The 18,768-nt window shown below is 45.4% G+C and overlaps 1 protein-coding gene across 1 annotated transcript in view; it reads left to right on the top strand.

Moving 5' to 3' along the window:
- HUNK (hormonally up-regulated Neu-associated kinase) overlaps window positions 1-18,768 on the top strand; it is a 101,795-nt gene that overhangs the window by 24,064 nt on the left and 58,963 nt on the right. The window contains exon 2 of the mRNA XM_032476426.1: window positions 15,496-15,788. Within this exon, the coding sequence (XP_032332317.1) occupies window positions 15,496-15,788 (293 nt within the window). The remainder of the gene's footprint in view (window positions 1-15,495; window positions 15,789-18,768) is intronic.

Raw genomic sequence — 18,768 nt, 5'->3', positions numbered from 1 at the left:
CTTGATAATGATCAAAGTGTCTTTTTTTTTTTTTGGTGGAAGGGGAGAGGAGGTGGTGTTTGCAATGGGTAAATCTTGTCTCCTATGAAAGACTCTATTAAAATCTTTCCATCCTGATTTTGACACAACAAAGCTCCCCTAATTTTGATGGAAGAAATAGATAACTGGTATTTGACCCAAATTCACATTATGGGACCCAGTAGCGTTGGAAATCATAAACTGAGAGTAATAACTCCAGTCACAGATACCCCTCCACCAAAAATGAAAAAAAGATATCTCAGAATTTAAAATGTATTTTCATAGTGATCACTTTCTTTTAAGTGGGAAACATCTCTTTGAAGTCGATGATAGTCTGCTCTTTTGAAATGATTCTTTGATTGGACTTGACTATATAAATATTCATGTTGCTGTGTGTGTATGTTTCATGTTGTTTCATTAGTTACTTTTTTGCCATTGGAATAATAAAAAATGTTTGCTGGCTACCGACAATACTGTTGAGTTCAAAATAATTTTAATTCTTGGCCAAACAGATTAATTTATTCTTGCCCCCAAAATCACCTTTGCAGCAGGCAGTTGACTCAGTGATGAATAAAAAGCCTGTATTTTAAAAGAATTCTGAACATTGGTATCCTGGATCAAGTTGGAATAATTACATTCCAGTCAGGGAATTGCCACATTGTCTGCGTCATCCTCGAGAAGTCCCAGAACTCCTATTAAATACAATTTACTCCCTCCCATCAGTGGAAACAAAACTAAACTCCCAATCCTTTCTTAATTGCTCACATTTTCAGACAGATGTGCTAAGAAAAATGCACTGTCACAAGAAGAAAGAGATTTTAGAGAAAATAAAAGGAAGGTTTTAAGTCTTTCTAAAACATAATCAGGTTGTATCTAATGGGGTGAACAACGTTGCTTAAAAGTGGTTTCCTCTTCTTTTTGATAGCTGATTTAAATAATGTTACTCTTAAGTCATGATACCATTTAAGAAAACTAAACAGTATTAATGGAAAAATAGGCTCCTTGGGGATGGGTGTGAATTTCTCATTTGACACTTGAAGTTACTACAAGAGTTTTAAAGACCTCTTTAAGGAGGATGGAGGCAAAAAGCAATTCTGTTCCTTCCTAGAACCATCTCGAGATCCCCTTTCCTGTAAGCTAAGCAATTATTCACAGCTTCTCTGTTCAGCATTCAGATTATGACTATTCACCACAAAGGACCGGATTTTTATGTTCACATATTGAAATCCTGGCAGATTTTTGACATGGATTTGCTTCAGGAAATCTTTTTGAGTCTATTCTTGCATCCTCTTTCCGTCTCTGTTAATTTTTTTGCTAAACTTTAAATGGACAAATGGTAAAGAGTAGAAAGTGTTTTTATCTGATTCCTAAACTTTGTGCATCACTAAAAGCAGTTGAAAAAAGGAAAGAAAAGAAAAGAAAACCACAAGGACAAATGCAAATAAAAAGATGGTGACCTCCTTTTTCAAAGATGAGGAGGAAGTAAATGTCCAAAATTAAGATGCAGGAGATATACTTATTTGTAGAAAAGTGAGTAACTTAAGATAGTAAGTATGTTGAAAGTCATAAGCAGGGAAAACAGGTGACAAATAAAAAGAAACTCAAAGCAGTGTGATTGTTGGAACTGAGTTTACTCAGGTCACATTGTTGGTGAGCTTCCTTCTCCTTTAGATTTGTTGCTTCCTTTCTCTTAAAGTTTGTGAGACGTTTTACTGGATGTTATGGGTTGAGTTGTGTCTCCTCGCCAAATTCCGATGTTGAAGTCCTAACCGCTCCCCCCCCCACCCCGAGTTAGGGTCTTTAAAGAGGTGATTAAGTTTAAATGAGGTCACTTGGGTGACCCCTAACCTAATATGACTGGTGTCCTTATAAGAAGAGGTGATCAGGGCACAGACATGCAAGAGGGAAGACCACATGAAGATGCAGGCTGAAGACAGTCATCTACAAGCCAAGGAGAGGCCCCACAAGAAACCTACCTGTGGACACCTTGATCTCAGATTTCAAGGACCCTGAGGGAATAAATTTCCATTGTTGAAGCTGCCCGTCTGATGTGGTTTCTCATGGCAGCGCTCGCGAACAAATACGCTGGGAGACATTAATTAAAGTGATTGCCAGAACAATCTATATTAAAAAGAGAAAAAAGAATCAAGGGCTGGTGTCCTACGGTTTCCCCCAGGCACTCTCCACGCGGTCCCCGTTCCGCGCACAAGCGCAGGCAGACACGCACGCCCCTCCCTCCTAGTCCCGTTGTGACCTGCTTGTGAATTCCTTGTCTCCCCTAAGAGCCATTATCTGCTGTCAGTGGGAGCAGAGCATTCAGGATTCCCAGCAAGAGGAAGGGAGACCAGAAGGATTTATGGTGTCACTGCAGGAACACAAATTCTGCTTTCACCCAGACTGACACCATAAATGGAGGCGTATAAATCAGAGCGGAGAGGGAAAAAGACCTAGTTTTCTCTTTCTGATGAACACAGGCTCTGAGGCCAGCCCTGATGTTTAACGCGTGATTTAAGGGGCGAGGAAGGAAGCTTTGTGCGCACGTGGCACAGGGAAGCCTTCAGTAGACGCTGATTGAGGACATCGTGGGAGAGGGCATCAGCCGTCCGTCCGGGGCGCTGGAGACGGGAGGGCTGGTGAGGATTCCTGCGCTCAGTTAGTGCACAGCTATTATTCTATCCTTTCCTGGAGCCGCATCTCTCCCTCCCCCGGGCCTTTGCCCTCCCCCATATCGTGAGGACCGGTGAACTCTTTTCCACCTTGAGCAGCACATCCCTCCTCTGCAAAGGTTTCCATGAGACACTCCCTTCTCCCCCTGCAGTCCTCCCTCCCTCCCTCCCTGTCTTCCTTCCTTCCTCTCCCCATTAGCACTATGTCACTAGAGCAGCAGTATCCTGATCCTACTGTGTTCTTACTATTGTTTGCTCAGTTTTAACTACAAATAATGTGTTCACTTTGTGCCAGGCACTTTACATGCTATATCTTGGCCACCATCATCATCCCTCAGTTTACCGATGAACAGCCTGAGGTTTACTGAGGTTAAGTTTTTTGCCTGAGGCAAGACCTTGGTTGGCTCCAGAAGGCATGCTTTTATTTTCACTACAAATTGGTGTGATTGGTAATCTCCTACACAATTTGCAGATGAAAACAAGGGAGCATTTCTTCATTTCTTTCTTCATTCACCAGACTTTTTTCTAGTTGAGTGCTTTGTCTCAGTCTCAGGCAGACATTGTGCGGGGTCCTGGGCTCAGAGGGTGAGTGACTTGGCCAGAGCCATGGAACCAAGACTGCACTATCCAACCCTGGCCGCTTGCCACATTTGCCTGTTGAACACTGGAAGTGTGCTTGATCTCAACTGAGATCAGCTGAGAGCGAGAAATACATGTCAAATTTCAGAGAGTTAGTGTGAAAAAAATGTAAAACTGTCTTGTTAAGAATTACTCACAATAGCCAAGATATGGAAACAAATTAACAGATGACATCTGTTGACGGATGGATGGATAAAGAAAATGTAACATAATGCATATATAATAGAATATTATTTAGCCACGAAAAAGAAGGAAATCCTGCCATTTGTGACAACATGGATAAACTTGTAGGACATTATGCTGAGTAGAATGAGCTAAACATAGAAAGACAAATATTGCATGATCTCACTTATATGGAATCTTAAAAAAAAAATCAAACTCATGGAAACAAGTAGAAAGGTGATTACCAGAGGAGGGGTCGCAGGGAGCTATTGCTTTAAGAGTACAGAGCTTCAGTTTTGCAAGATGAAAAGAGTTCTGGAGATGGATGGGTGTGATGATTGTATGACAATATGAATATACTTAATACCATTGAATGGTGTACTTGATAATGCTTGATTTTCTGTTAGGTGTCTTTTATCAAAATCAAAATAAATAAGAAAAAAACAGACAAGAACTTAAGGAGTGTGTATGTCTATTTTCACTATTATGTGAAAACATTTAAAGAATGAAGACTTTATGGGACTGAAAGCAGTTGGGCTAAATGAAAGTTGATGGGATGCAAGCTAGTCAAAATAAAATTTGGTTCAAAAAGAAGCAGAGGGGGAGGTAAGGGTGGCAGGGTGCTAGTACCAGATTATGAAGGATTTTTAATTTCTTATTAAGGAATCAAGTTTGTATTAAAGATTTCTGAGCACAGAAGATGATCATAACCATCCTTAGAAAGAAAACATGCCTCAGTGTGTAGACAAGGAAGAAGCTGGAGACTTGAGGGAACCTCAGGGAGCCCTCAGGAGGCTGGACCAGCAGCAATGGGGGTGGTGAGCAAGGAAACTTACAGAAGAGACTTGGTGATTGGTTATCTCTGGGGAAAGGGGAAGGGGGTGGAGGGAGTGGACTGCTCAGCCAGTAGATGGGGAGGATGATGGCCTCAGTGTGGAGAGCACAGACAGCGATTGTCTTAGGGGAGGAACATAGTGGGTGTGCTCTTGGAGAGGCTGTGATGGGAGGTTTGGGTTGCAGGCTGTCCATGTGGGTGTCCCCGGGGCAGTGGGGAGTTGCTGTTCTCAGCCAGTTGACAGTGATGGCTGGGGAGAGGTAGTCATGCCTAACCATGCCATTATCTTTTGGATTCCATGGATCAATTGCTTCTAGATGATGTAATTTGAGGCTTCCTCAGTATTGTCCCCGAGTTACGTTCTAGGTGATTAAAAATGGGGCTGAGTTGGAAGAGAGATGGAGCAGGATGAGGCTGCTGGGGGATCGGTGTTGAAGGGTATTTGAGACAAATGGGCATTCAGTTTTTTAACCAATGTATTTAGTGATTTAATGTATTTTTTGCTTCGGGAGCCAGGCGCTGTGGGGAATACCAAAATGAATTACCCCTGGTTTCAAAAAACTTGTATTCTTGTTACTGAGCTGGGGCTTTTTGACTCTCTTCCAAAACCAAGGAGGAATGATTCTAGCATTACCTGTTTTAATTTGTACCTCGTCTCCCCTTAGGATTCCTGAATTTTGGTGAATTCCAGCTGGGCAGGGAATTAGGGGTTACTTTTATCCTTATGGATAATAAATACATTTTGATGAAAAGGAAGCACACATATTTTAATGAAGTAGATGGGCTTTTGGCAAGAATTCCAACAATTGCACAATTCTGCCCTTCCTGAGGCACCTGGTCAGGCCACCTTGCTGTCTCAAATTTCTCTTGCATTTTTCCTCCCTCACAGGAACCAGTTTCTCGTTTCGCACCAGCAGGATGTTTCCAGGGTGTCAGGACGTGATTTGCTTTCTGAATCAGAGCTGGACTCAGTGGCACAGAGACCCGGTTATCGTGGCTTCAGAACTTCCCGGGGAGGACATGGGAGGGTCTCCCAGCCCTGCATTGTGAGCTGGCTTGATTTTTTTCTTAAACTAGAGTTGAGCTCTTTGCATTTATCCAGCTCTGGGTTCTGCTCTTGTCGCCAGGATCGGTCCTAATGAGCTCTGTTGTTTAAACTGGGGAAGGCAACTTTTCCCCCTCATTTCCACAAAGACAGATTTGAGCGTGCCGCCGCGGGAGGGTGGCCGGCGGGGGGCCCTGGGGTCAGAGCTGTCCTGTTTTGCTGTATAAATAGCAGCAATTAATGGGCCCCTAGAAAAGAATTTGGCCTTGCTGTCTAGCATCCTTTCTCCGGGAATTGGAGCAACCCTGAAATTAATTATAAAGCCGGCTGGGGATATTTTCTGCTTTCTGTTAAATAAGTATCCTCCACACAGGCGCCCGTTTCACTCCGATGCGTTTACACCAACCGTTTCTCGGAAAGAAGGCGTGAAACCAATTTATTTCCAATACGTCCCACTGGGTCATGCTAATCACCACAGTTTTCAGCCCTTTTACACCGAATTCAGGCTTGGGCTGGAGCCTGGAGCCTCAGAGCTCTCGGCCCCTTGCTGTTTTCTTTGTGGCTTTCAGGGCGTCCCTTCCAGCTCAGCCCCGCTCAGTGGACTTCATCCAGTTTTGTCACCCAGATTTGATTGTTGTAGTAACATCTACAAAGCAAGCCATCCTGTCATCACTCATAACTTTCACGAAGGTTCTGTGTTAGTCTGCTCAGGCTGCCACCACAAAATACTCCAGCGTGGTGGCTTAAACAACACATTCAATGTCTCGCTGTTCTGGAGGCTGGAAGTCCAGGAATAAGGTGTCAGCCAGTTTGATTTCTCCCGAGACCTCTCTCCTCGGCTCCCAGATGGCCGTCCTCTTGCTGTGTCCTCACATGGCCTTTTCTCTGTGTGGGCAGATCCCTGGTGTCTCTTCCTCTTCTTACAAGGACACCAGTCCTATTGGCTTAGGGCCCCACCCTTATGTCCTCACTTCACCTTAATTACCTCTGTAAAGACCGAACTCCAAGTAGTCACCTTGGGGGTTGAATCTTTAACATGTGAAGTTGAGGGGAGACACAATTCGGTCCATAACAGGTTCCGACATAGTTAATAGAATCATTTCTCCCAACTGCACTTGCATTTATTCTTTCGTTCATTCAAGATGTATTCACTGAGTGTTGTCCATGAGCCAGAGACCCTTCTGGATGATTAGAAAATGACAGCGGAGGAGACAGAGGACTGTTCTTCCCTCTGGGAGCTGCCATGGGTCAAGCAGGTTCTACACTCAGTAGATGAGTTCTGTAGGATTAAAGAAGGGATAAGTATGAGGGGGACAAGCAGACGGAAGGGGATGGTGAGTGCCGGGTGGGTGTGGCTGTCACTAGGTGGGTCAGGAGAGCCCCTCTGAAGTGACACCTCGGCAAGTCTTGGAGGCGAGGGAGTGAGTCTGTGGCCAGGGCGGGAATACACCTGTCACATCCTAGGAACTGCAGGGAGGCCAGTGGTTGAGCAGAGAGAATGAGGAGACTGGAGGGGGATGCGGTCAGAGACGTAGGCAGCTGTGTGTGGGGTCTCCAGTCTATGGGAGACATGGGATTCTGGTTGGTTCTTGCTTTGGGAGAACTTTCCTGTCCCTTGAGATTAGCTGTTCTAGAGAAGGTGACAGATGGTTCAGACAAGCTTAGGGGGGAGAAAGGGTGTACCTGGCAGGGGTACAGCCCAGAATTAGACGTTGGGGTGGGAGGGAACTAAGGGCACACGGGCGTGGCTGATGAGAGAATGAGGCTGCTTCCCTGATGGATGCCAGGTGCCCAGAAAGCAGGCTTTAACGCAGATCATGGCTATCTTCTCCAGCACCCCTTCCCCGTAGTGACTTCTCCCAGCTCTCAGCCAGACTTTCAGGAAGTAAGAACCTGCTTTCTGCAGCAAGATGGCTGTACAGCTGCGGTCCACATGTGGTGAGCAGGAGACCACTGTCCCTATGCCTTTAGCTTGGCAGTGGTCCTGAGTTTCAGTCTCTGCTCTGGCTCACCCGAGAGGGTCACCAGGGATACTGTTTGTTCAGGGTCATCTGATCTGTATTCTAGCAGGAGACCTTAGTGTGCGTTGTCTGGCTTCTGTAAGGCATGCATGTAATGGGGGTGCTGTGGCCACCTGTCCACCCTCCCTCTCCCCTGGCCTCCTCCCTTCCTTCCTCTTTCCTTAACTTGCCCAGACGTTGGCTGTGTTCTTGGTCCAGTACGTGTTTATTGAGCTTCTCTGTTCCTGACACTGCGAGGCACTGGGCATGGAAGGGTGAGTGATGTTTGCAGTGACAATGGGGGCTGGTGCCAGGAATGGGGTTCTAGAAGAGTATTCTATGTAAAAGGATGAGGCTCGAAGAAGAGCAAGAAGGATCCAGCAGGGCTAATTCCAGAATCTAGGGAGGGGATCTGGAAGTGGGAGAAATGTGTGCCGGGGAGGAGGAACGTCCTATTGTTGCCCAGTGGAAAAGCAGAATATAGAGTAAAGGGATTGTGGAAGCTGCCGGCTGGGAGGTGGGGGGAGGGCGTGGGAGCAGCTCTAATCAGGCCGGTTAGGGAAGGCTCTCTGAGAAGTGGGGGGTGGGGGCTGTGTTTCTGCACCACAGTCACACATGAGCTGAAACCACGTCCACAGGTGGCATCACATTTGATCATTCTAATGGTTGAAGGGAAGGATTTTGGTCCCCCTGTGTTGTCGCTGAGGAAGGCGAGGGCTTGAGGGGCTAGGTTACCCAAGGCAGGCGTAGAGATGGCCCCAAACTCACCATCCTGACCGGCCATGGCAGATTGGGGGGATCTTTTGTTCTTTCTTTTCTTTCTTTCCTTCCTGTCCTTGGTCTTGATGAGCCAAGCCCAGGGCTGGAAGCTGGGAACACAAAAGTAAGGAGGCCAGACAACTCCTGCTTTCCTGGAAATGACAGCGGGGAGGGAGTCCCCAGTTGTTCAGAGTGTGTGTGTGATGGGTGTGACAGCTGGGGAAGTAAGTGCAGGGTGACACGAGCCAGTCTGGAGGGGAGAAGCCAACTGTAATCTGAGGTCAGAGAGAGGACTGGGAGGTGGGAGTTGGCCAGATGGAGAGCGCTGGGTGGGAGGGGATTCCAGGCAGGAATAGGAGACCGGAGGTAGGGAGAGGAGCCCCATCCAGGCCAGAGAGGATGGTGGTGCAGCACGCAGTGGAGGGGAATGGGGAGGACAGATTTTAAGAGGTGGAGGTGACAGGCCCTGGTGATGAATGAGCTGTGGGACTAGGAGTGCGGTGGGTGGGGGAGGATACACAGCTGGGGTTCAAGGGCGCCTGTGGAGGGAGGTATCTTGGGCTGAGCTGGGGAGCCTCAGGGAGGAACAGGGGTAAGTGATGGCTTTGGAAGCCCATGGACCATCCAGATGGAGATATCCACAGGCCCGTCAGAGCTCGGGAGAGAGGTATGAGCGGGATGGAGGAGTTGGCACTTCTCAGCATATGGAAGGCCATAGGAGTCACGGAAGTGGAAGAGATGGATGGGACATCCCTAATGTGAGGAGGGAGGAGACCCTCGGGAAGGCTGGGCTGGGAGGAAGAACAGGAGGTGCAAGGCCCGCAGACGGCAAGGAGAGGGAGTGACCTCATGGACTGGGTGGTCAGGAGGCACCAGGGACCCTGGCAAGGACTTAGGCAGTGATGGGGATGGGAGCTGGGTGACGGGGGCTTCCTGGCTTCTGCTTTTACTCACTCTTCCTGCACAAAATATGCAAATCCTAACAGTGGACCCTTATTGAGGGCTCCCATGAATGTGCCCAGCACTCAGCATCCTTCCTGGGTCTCCTCAGTTATATCCCCAACATCCCTGTGAGGTAGGCACTATTCTCTGCCTCAGTTTTTATAACAGTGAAGGAACTCAGGTGGCAGAGGCAGGCTCTGAGGTCAAGGCGCCCATCCCTGGAGCCTGGGTGCCCAGCTGCTGTGCCGGACCATCATCTGAACTTCCACAGTGTGGAAGGCAGGGTGATGTCAGGAAAGGGGCCATCAGATCTGACCCCGGCCCTTGGAGAATGGACGCTAGCCCTTGGTTCTTACTTAGAGTCAGGCTCTTCTGCAGGGCAAGGGAACCCTTAGAACTGTATGATGCTCAGACGGTCTGTTCTGCTTGGCCAGCTATAACAAAAGACCACAGACTGGGTGGCTTCAATGACAATCATTTGTTTCCTGACAGCTGTGGAGGCTGGAAGTCCAAGATCAAGATGCTGGTAGGGCTGCTTTCTGGTGAGGCGTGCCTCCTTGGTTTGGAGGTGGCTGTCCTCTTGCTGTGTCCTCACATGGCCTTTCCTCTGTGCATATGTGGGCAGAGAGATCTCCAGTATCTCTTCCTTGTCTTGCATGGGCAGCAGTCCTACCGCTCTTATGACCTCATTTAATCTTTTTACTGCTAAAGGCCCTATCTCCAAATATAGTCACGTTAGGGGTTAGGGCTTCAACATGTGAATTTGGAGGTACACAGTGCAGCCCATGATGAGTGGCTGTCTTAAGCCACTATAACAAAATCTGAATTATCCCTGCAAATGGGCCTGAAGGTCCACATCTCTTTCATAGTGTGCGTTTGGCACGTAGGACAGTGTCAGGTATATTTTAGGTGCTTAATAAATGTTTGCTGAAGAAGAAAAGATTCATTTGCGTTTAACATGTAGTATTCATTAAGAAACCAACATGTTTTGGAAACAAATCTCTTTTTGGCTAATTTCCATGTAAAAAGAAAATTCAGGGGGCTGGGTATAGCTCAGTGGTAGAGCACATGCTGAGCATGCATGAGATCCTGGGTTCAATCCCCAGGACTTTCATTAGAAAAAATGAAAAAAATCTATAACAAAATTGAAAAAAAAAAAAAAAAAAGAAAATCCAGCTGATCAGGGCCTCCTATTCTCTTTGTGTTCTGATTATTTAAGATTTCACGGTATAAAAGCACTTTGATTAGAGAAAGACCAAACTCAGGGAGTGGGAGGGGACAGACTGGGATTTCAAAATGCAGAATAGATCACCAAGATTATACTGTATAGCACAGGGAAATATATACAAGATCTTATGGTAGCTCACAGAGAAAAAAATGTGACAATGAATATATGTATGTTCATGTATAACTGAAAAATTGTGCTCTACACTGGAATTTGACACAACATTGTAAAATGATTATAACTCAATAAAAAATGTTAAATAAATAAAAAAAGAAAGACTGAACTTACAAAAACACATGATACATTGTCTAATGGGTAAACATATATGTTTTTGTGATATTTTAAAGAGCAGTGTCTTTGATCAGGGGTTTCCTTCCTCAGCCGTTTTACATCTGCCTTTTCATTCTGGAGATTGGCTACATGAACAATCCTTGATGTGTTGCAGAGGAATGAATTTAAAGGCAGTGAAGGGTGACTCGGGATGAAGGGATGCGTTTTAAATCCTGTTAACTCTGATCCCATGTAGACAGTCTCCACTGAGTCAATATTTAAAGAAGATGGGAGACTAGACTGATATTAAACCGCTGCCTTGGGATTTAAAAGTGACTCTATTCCAGAGAGTTCAAAACACTGAAATGTAGTTCAGGCTTCTCCTTCTTCTTTGTAATATGCTAAAGCACCGGGTCAAGGAAGTCACATTTTTTTTTTCTTAGCTGAACTTAGCTTGAATGCTTTTCGCCCTCTCTACAGGTTGCCTCAGTGAAAGTAAAATGGTAATGATAATAGGGGCATCAATTTCAGGAGCATTTACTAGGTGTCAGATGTTGTTCTGAGTGCTTTACACAGTACGTTATCTCAGGTACCGATTGGTTTGTGGAGGTGTGAGCCGTGACCGGGGCCATATGCCTTTGTGCATCCTAAGTAAAATTCTATGCTGGAATTTTTCTCCTGATACATAGCCAGGGCCGTGAAGCGTGAATGCCTTTCTGCAGCTGGCCCCTCTCCTAATGACCTGGGATCCACGTACTCCCGTTCCTTCTTTCCTGCGGTGGGGACGGTGGGGGACAGTGGTGCCCCTCTTCCCTGCAGAGAGGAGTTCCTCCCCCTGTTCCTTTCCTCCCTCAGGAACTCCTTGCCTGAAGTCTTCCCTTCTCTCCTGTATCTTCTATTTCTCTGCCCCACAGGTGCTGCCTCTTCCTCTTAAATCTGCTCTTTTTTTTTTTTTTTTTTTTTGGCCTTTGGGGATTTCCTTTTCTTTCTTATGGGCTTAGCTATTTAAAAGTTTACTGATCTTGTCCATCACTGGTAGGTATTTTTCTGGTGGTGGGAGGTGGGACTTGCCATATTGTGAAAAGTGCAACTTCTTTTCACACTGAGGGAAGTTGCTGAATAATCCTGTTCAGCTGTGCTATTCAGGAGCCGTGTCATTCTCTTGCTACTAATTTCCCGCCATTGGAAATACGGGGCCAGTCTGTGAAAACAGATTCCTCTGTAAAATTTTAGGAGGCTTTGCAACTGGGATCCATTGAAGAGAACCAGGTTGGGAGTTCCAGTCTAGTCCTTGGACTTGGTCCTCAGTCAGTCCGCGCAGATTTAATCTTTAAAACTCTCCTCACTAAAGCAGTTTATCTTTTCAGCTAGAGACCCATCATCACACTGGGCTCCACCCTGGTAGGATCAGTGCCTGTAAGTCTCTGATTACTGTCAAATTAAATTAGATGCTTCCCTTTGGTAATCATTGATCATTGCCTTTTCCTTCATTTCCCATTCAGTTTTCCCATTTTGATTGTTACAATTGAAGTTGATGAAATGATTTTGTGTAATCAAGAATGGCATTCTATTTGCAGCATTATCAGTGCAGAGCTTACAAGTTTAGGGATGCTTACAAGAAAGGGTGTTTAAAAATAGAGAGAGGGCTTTATAGGAAACCTTCTCCAGGTAAGGCTGCCTAAGGGTCCAGGTTTTTCACTGAGGGACTCTGAGAATCAGTAGAACTTGGGAACCAAGAAGTCAGAGGGTGGTGGGGCACACACCTGGTGTGTTAGTGTCCTGTGCTGCTGTAATGAATTATCACAAACTGAGTGGCTTAAAAACAACAGAAATCTATTCTCTCACAGTTCTGGAGGCCAAAAGTCCAAAATCAATCTCATTGGAACAAAATCAAGGTGTCGACAGGGCTGTGCTCCCTCTGATGGCTCCGGAGGATCCGTCCTTTGCCTCTGCCAGCCTCTGGTGGCTGCATTACTCCTTGGCTTGTGGCCCATCACGGCCATCTCTGCCCCCTTCATCACTTGGATGTCTGTGTGAATGTGTGTGAAATCTCCCACTGCCTCTATTTTAATAAAGACACTTGTGCTGACAGATAGGGTGCACCCAGACAATCTAGGTTAATCTCATCTCAAAATCCTTCCCTTTTTCCAAATAAGGTCACATTTACGTGGTCCAAGGATGGGGACTTAGTGTCTCTGGGTAGCTGTTATATAACCTGCTACAGGCAATTAAAGGGTGAAGCAGAATATCCTAATGATAATCGTGTGCTCTGTTAGGGAAGGCAGATCGTATTACTGCTGGGCTTTCAGGCTGTTGTTTATTCATAGTACTTTTAAGAGTTTCATTGCCAAAGGGTGTAATTTTTAAAACATTGTAACATAGACTCGAGCAAAGACGGAATCTTATTGTACTTTCCAGCATCCCTCTTTCTCTCCACCCCCCTACAAGATGATGGAGATATATATATATATATATATATATATATATATATATATATATATATATATATGTATATAGTCACAAATGTGTACAGTTTTAAAAGCTTTTAGTCTAGTATCTGTTGAACTAGGGGGGGTCAAACTACAGCCCGCTTCTGTGAGTGGACAGCATCACCCTCACATTGCCCTGGGACAGTGCAGGCACCCGGCTTGTGTGGTCCAGTGGCTCTGTTATCCCCTCTTAGTCATAATGGGTCTGAAAATCCCCATTAAAATGGGCGAAGGTGATCAAAAGGTACAAACGTCCAGTTATAAGATAAAGAAGTCCTGGGGATGTAATGTAAAATGTGATGAATATCGTTAACGATGCTGTATTGTCCATTAGAAAGTTGCTAACACTGAAGATCTTAAAAGTTCTCATCCTACACACAAACTTGTAATGATGGTGATGGATGTTAACTAAACTTATTGTGATAAATATTTCCCAGTATATACATATACCAAATCCTTATTGGATACTTGAAACGAATACAGTGTTATATGTCAACTATATCTCAACTCAAAAACTAAAAATGAAAAAAAAGACTGTTCTCTAAACATTAAATGTTTAAATGTTGGTCCATTAAATTGATGTTAATTGGAAGGGTGTTTAAATTTATAAATGAAAACAAAACACAAACAAACAAAAAAGACTGTTCTCCAGAAGAGAGAACAGATGAAGCTGTTTATAGCCTATTTTTGCTTCAATGATCCAAAAAAAAAAAAAAGTTCACTGATTTCCTCAGTTGGTGACCAAGTGGTCACTTGTTTACAAAGTACCATGTGAGGTGAAGAGAGGAGGGTCCCCGCAGGAAGGGATGGGTGCTTTAAATGGTATCGTAAGTGGTGGGTGTGGTGGGAGCGTAAGGAAGGAGAGGTAAAGAGACTTTCTAGAAGGCGGTGGGACTGGGGTTAGCCTCTGCAGGAGAGGGGATTTGAATGGGTGAAGGGGTGGTGTGAGTACAAGCTTGGAGCGTAACTGAGCGTTCTGGGAGGAGACCTGTGTTGGGTGCTGGGAGTCGGGCTGGAGTCCATGGGGCTGGGCTGGGGTTGTGGACCTGTGGGTGGCAGTGAGCCTCCAGAGAGCTTTAAGCAGGAAATCAGAGTTTTAGACCTGATTTCAGGGCAGAGCATAGAGTGTATTCAGGGGTCCAGGAGGAATATATTGATGTCATAGTCCAAGCTAGTGGTGGCCAGACTTTTATTACTTTTTTAATCAGAAACCTATGTCAAGGAAATAACTTTTGAACCCCTCACTGCAAACATGTATCTGTCTACCTACCAGTCAGTCAGTCGTTTATCAATCTTCTATTGATTGATCACTTCTGTACTTATACATTGAGTGCATTATGAAGCAGTTACAAAAAAAGGAAGTAAACAGACATGGAAGGCCCACTGTTTTCGTCCTGGGGCCCAGTGAGTCAGTACCTTGTATGAGAATGTTCCTTGGGTTACCAGCATCTTGCTAGAGACAGCGCGTCCGGGTGCTATGAGGCAAGGTCCTTAATGAACCCGATCTGCGTGGGAACAGAGAGGAAGGAAAAGTGAGGGAGGCGGTCAGCAGAAGGAATCAATGTGGCTGGTCACATTCAAGAGGAGTGAAGATATAAGGCAAAAGGAGGGCAACCAGTGGTGTGTTTCAAGGCCAGGTGAGTGGACTGGTGACAGCCGTCAAAAGACAGGGGAGAGTGGGGAAGGGTGCAGATTTGGGCAGAAGACGATCTTCCCTTCCTCTCCATCCCTCCGTCCTTAGGTCCATTCTCCTCTCCCTCCCTCTGTCTTTCCCTGTCTTTATACAATGCTGGGAGGTCCACACATGTGATTTTGGTTGTGAGGGAAGTGGCCCAGGAGAATGTCCAATGGGCAGTTGAGATGGGACTCTGGGGCAGCAACAGGCTGGGGCCTGGCTTAGGGCCAAGAGTTAACCTGTGCAGCGATCACAAGGGGAAGAGGTAACCATCGGAGGGCAGAGGCCGCCTGGCCTGAGGGGGAGGGGCGGGGTGCTGCATCACTGGGCTTTGCCACCCCCAGCTCCCGAACCATGCCCTCGAACTGAAGATGGGGGCGGATTTGGTGTTTCAGAAATGGAGGCGCTGGGGGGGGGGCAACCTTGAGGGATGGTGTTGAGGCCTGAGAGGGAGTAGGGAGGGGCCTTTGCTGGAGGAGAATTTATGTTTTCACCTTGCGGAGAACCAGGTTTGACACCGACTCTTCACTGAGCCTTTCAGTCAACCATTCAAGTTTGCTTAAGTAAATTTCATTCTTTTCTCTAATAATTGAATCTTTAGAGCTTTGCTGATGTTCCATTTTTCTTTTTTTCCCTTGATGCTATTTCAGATAAGGTTTTCTCCTGGTGCAGAGGAGTCGCTGTGTGTTTTCCTAAGGCTTTGTGAATGGTCAGGGAATAAATTTTGCCTGCAGTGTCTGAGTGCAGCCATATTCCTGGTGTCTCTTTAGGTGGCCATAAAAGTCATCGACAAGAAGAGAGCCAAAAAGGACACCTATGTCACCAAAAACCTTCGGCGAGAGGGGCAGATCCAGCAGATGATCCGCCACCCCAACATCACCCAGCTCCTCGATATCTTAGAGACGGAAAACAGCTACTACCTGGTCATGGAGCTGTGTCCTGGGGGCAACCTGATGCACAAGATATATGAGAAGAAGCGGCTGGAGGAATCTGAAGCCCGCAGATACATCAGACAGCTCATCTCGGCGGTGGAGCACCTGCACCGGGCCGGGGTGGTCCACAGGTAAGGGCCATGCCGTGCTGCTGATCGCCAGCTCCGTGCCAAATGGACGGCGCTGACACAGTGTGCTCCAAACAAGGCTGAGTCCTTGTAGCATGTTTTACAGTTCTTCTACATTTTCGATTCATGGAACTGTTTTGTGAGTTGGGTTAATGCTAATGTGGGGTTAAAAGAGTGGTGTCTGAAGCCAGAGGTGCCTGGATTTGCATCCTGGCTCCGTCCTTTAATAGTTGCGTGGGCTAGTTACTTAACCACTCTGAACCTCAGTCTCTTCTTCTGTAAATGGGAGTAATAATGATATATATCTCATGGTTGGTGTAAGGGGAAATGAGTTAATATATGGAAAGAGCTTGGAAGAGTGTTTGGTACATAGTTACGGACTTGTTAAGTGTTGGCTGCTCTTATAATTATTTGTAAAGTTATGAGAACAGTTACTCAGGTGCCCAAAAGAAGCATCAGTGTTAAGATGGCATGAAATGGCTTTTCACTGAGTGATGGTGCTTTCATTGTATTTGCTTTACATATGGTTTTTGTTCAATAGCTGTTTTATTCAATTGAATTGAATCACCATTTGAATTGTGAACTTGCTTTTGAAAGTGAGGGATGTTCCCCATAAGCCAAACCCACCTTGCAAATTATTATGAAAATCAACCTTTTTTTTTTTTTTTTCAACAGCCTGCTTCCTCCTGAGCAGGAGCTTTGCAGGCAAAGTGAACAGAAACAGGATTCTTAGCAGTGTTGCCATTGGTGGTGGGTACCGACTTCTCATGCTAGAGTGAAATAAAATCAGTACAATACAGTAAAATGAAAAAGGAAAGTGCCCTCTTTTCCTCCCAAGAAAGTGTTGACTTCACCAATAAATGCATTGTTCTTCCTTCATGGAATTATAATTGATAATTACTCTGAGTTGTTGAGAAAGATTAGGGCTGATGTTTAATTGATTCTCACTTAAAAATCAAGAGGAAGGAAATTATATATATGTGTGTGTATATATATATATATGCACACACGTGTTTAAAATATTTTGTATTGAGATACAATTTACATACTATAAAAGTCACCATTTTAAAGTGTGCAAGTCAGTCGTTTTCAGCATATTCACAGAGTTGTACACCTATCACCACTATTTAATTTTAAGGGGGGAGGGTATAGCTCAGAGGGGGAGGGTATAGCTCAAAAGAGGGAGGGTATAGCTCAAGTGGTAGAGTGCATGCTTAGCATGCACAAGGTCCTGGGTTCAATCCCCAGTACCTTCTTTACATAAATAAATACATAAGTAAGCCTAATTACCCCCCAAGAAAAAAAATTTTTTTAGAATATTTCCATCAACCCCCCAAAGAAACCCCATACCCATTAGCAGTCAGCCTCCATGCCTGCCCCTCTGACCAGCCCCTGGTAGCCACTAATCTCTCTGTCTCTATGCATTTGCCTATTCTGGACATTTCATATAAATGGAAACAATATGTGGTTCCTTATGGCTGGGAACATAAGGAACATAACATAATGTTACAAGATTCATACCTGTTGCAGTCTATTAGTCCTTCCTTCATTTAATGACTGAATAACATTCCATTCTCTGGATAATCCACATTTTGTTTATCTGTTCATCCACTGATGGACATTTGGGTTGTTTCCACCTTTTGGCTGATGTGACTAACGCCACCATGAACATTTACATGCAAGTTATTGTGTGAACGTATGTTTTCATTTCTTTTGGGGAATTCTACTCTTAGGTGTGGAAGGGCTGTATCACAGGGCAGACTCCAAAGTTTAACCTTTTGAGGAAACATGTCTTTTAAAAATTCAACTCTTAATGGTGCCTTTTATCTGTTTGAAAGCCATTCATATTCTGATCAGTGAGAATGCAGCTTCCAAGTCTTTAATCAGAAGAACTCAAGGTGGAGAGGGCTGTCTCTCTACCAGTGGGGTTGGCACTAGGGGATGATCTGCCCTCTGTGCTAGAACCTGGGACAGTGTAGGGGAGGTCCCAGGTTCAGGGGGACACAATGAGGAAGGTCCTGTGTCTCAGGGGGACACTGTGGGGAGGTCTTGAGCTCAGAGGGAGACTGTGGGGGAGGTCCTGGGCTCAGGGGGACACAGTAGGGGAGGCTTCTGTGTCTCAGCGGGACACTGTGGGGAGGTCTGGGGCTCAGAGCTTTCCAGGAGCCAGCCTTGGCCAGGCGCCATTCAAGCAGATCATTTCCTCACCAAGGTAAGGCAACCTCTCCATGTACGTATTTTTAGTCACACATATTGTCACGAAATCACGCCTCATTAGAACTCTTTGAGTTTCGATCCACAAGGAAGGGAACATTCAGAAATTTGAAGTGAATAAGACTATTTTTGGCTCTTTCCAACAATACCCTTGTGTAACCTGCCGTGTCATAGTTCTGCCATTATTAGGAAAATGATGGTCGTCAGAGTGCCTGGTTCTGTCTCCGTTGATTAAGATGACAAAGGCAGAAACCTCACGAATGAATCAGCTTGGATTACTGACTCCGCAGGTCACGGCGGAAAATAGAACCAGGGGAAGAGCTTTCTGAGGGACTCAGGGTGTTATTACAAGGGTTTCCTGCTGTCAAAAGTCAGATGCACACTGGACTTCGCAAGATTTTGAGGACGACAAAGGAAAAGCCAGTGAAGGCTGTGCCTTGCTGGCTGGTCCCTCCTGCAGGAAATTCTCAACACCCTTTTAAAGTAATTTTAACAAAAATCCAATCCCTGTCAGCGCAATTACTGTCAGAATGTCAAAGGAATGAATTTAATAATGTTTTGATAGCAAAGATGGTGTGCCTTTTCTTTCTCTGCTCTCCAGCATTCTAATTCTTCCTCCCTCTTTGGAAATATATTCATAAGCCAATCCTGGCAAAGCCTCAGGTCCTGTGTCTTAGCGGGACACTGTGGGGAGGTCTGGGGCTCCCAGTCAGGGAAGACTGGAAATCTAGGTGTCATTTCAGAGGAGTTCTTCATTTTCCTCGCTAGA

Source organism: Camelus ferus, chromosome 1 (assembly GCF_009834535.1).
Source record: "Camelus ferus isolate YT-003-E chromosome 1, BCGSAC_Cfer_1.0, whole genome shotgun sequence".
In the NCBI taxonomy this organism is placed as follows: domain Eukaryota; kingdom Metazoa; phylum Chordata; class Mammalia; order Artiodactyla; family Camelidae; genus Camelus; species Camelus ferus.
This window is presented reverse-complemented; position numbering and strand designations above follow the sequence as displayed.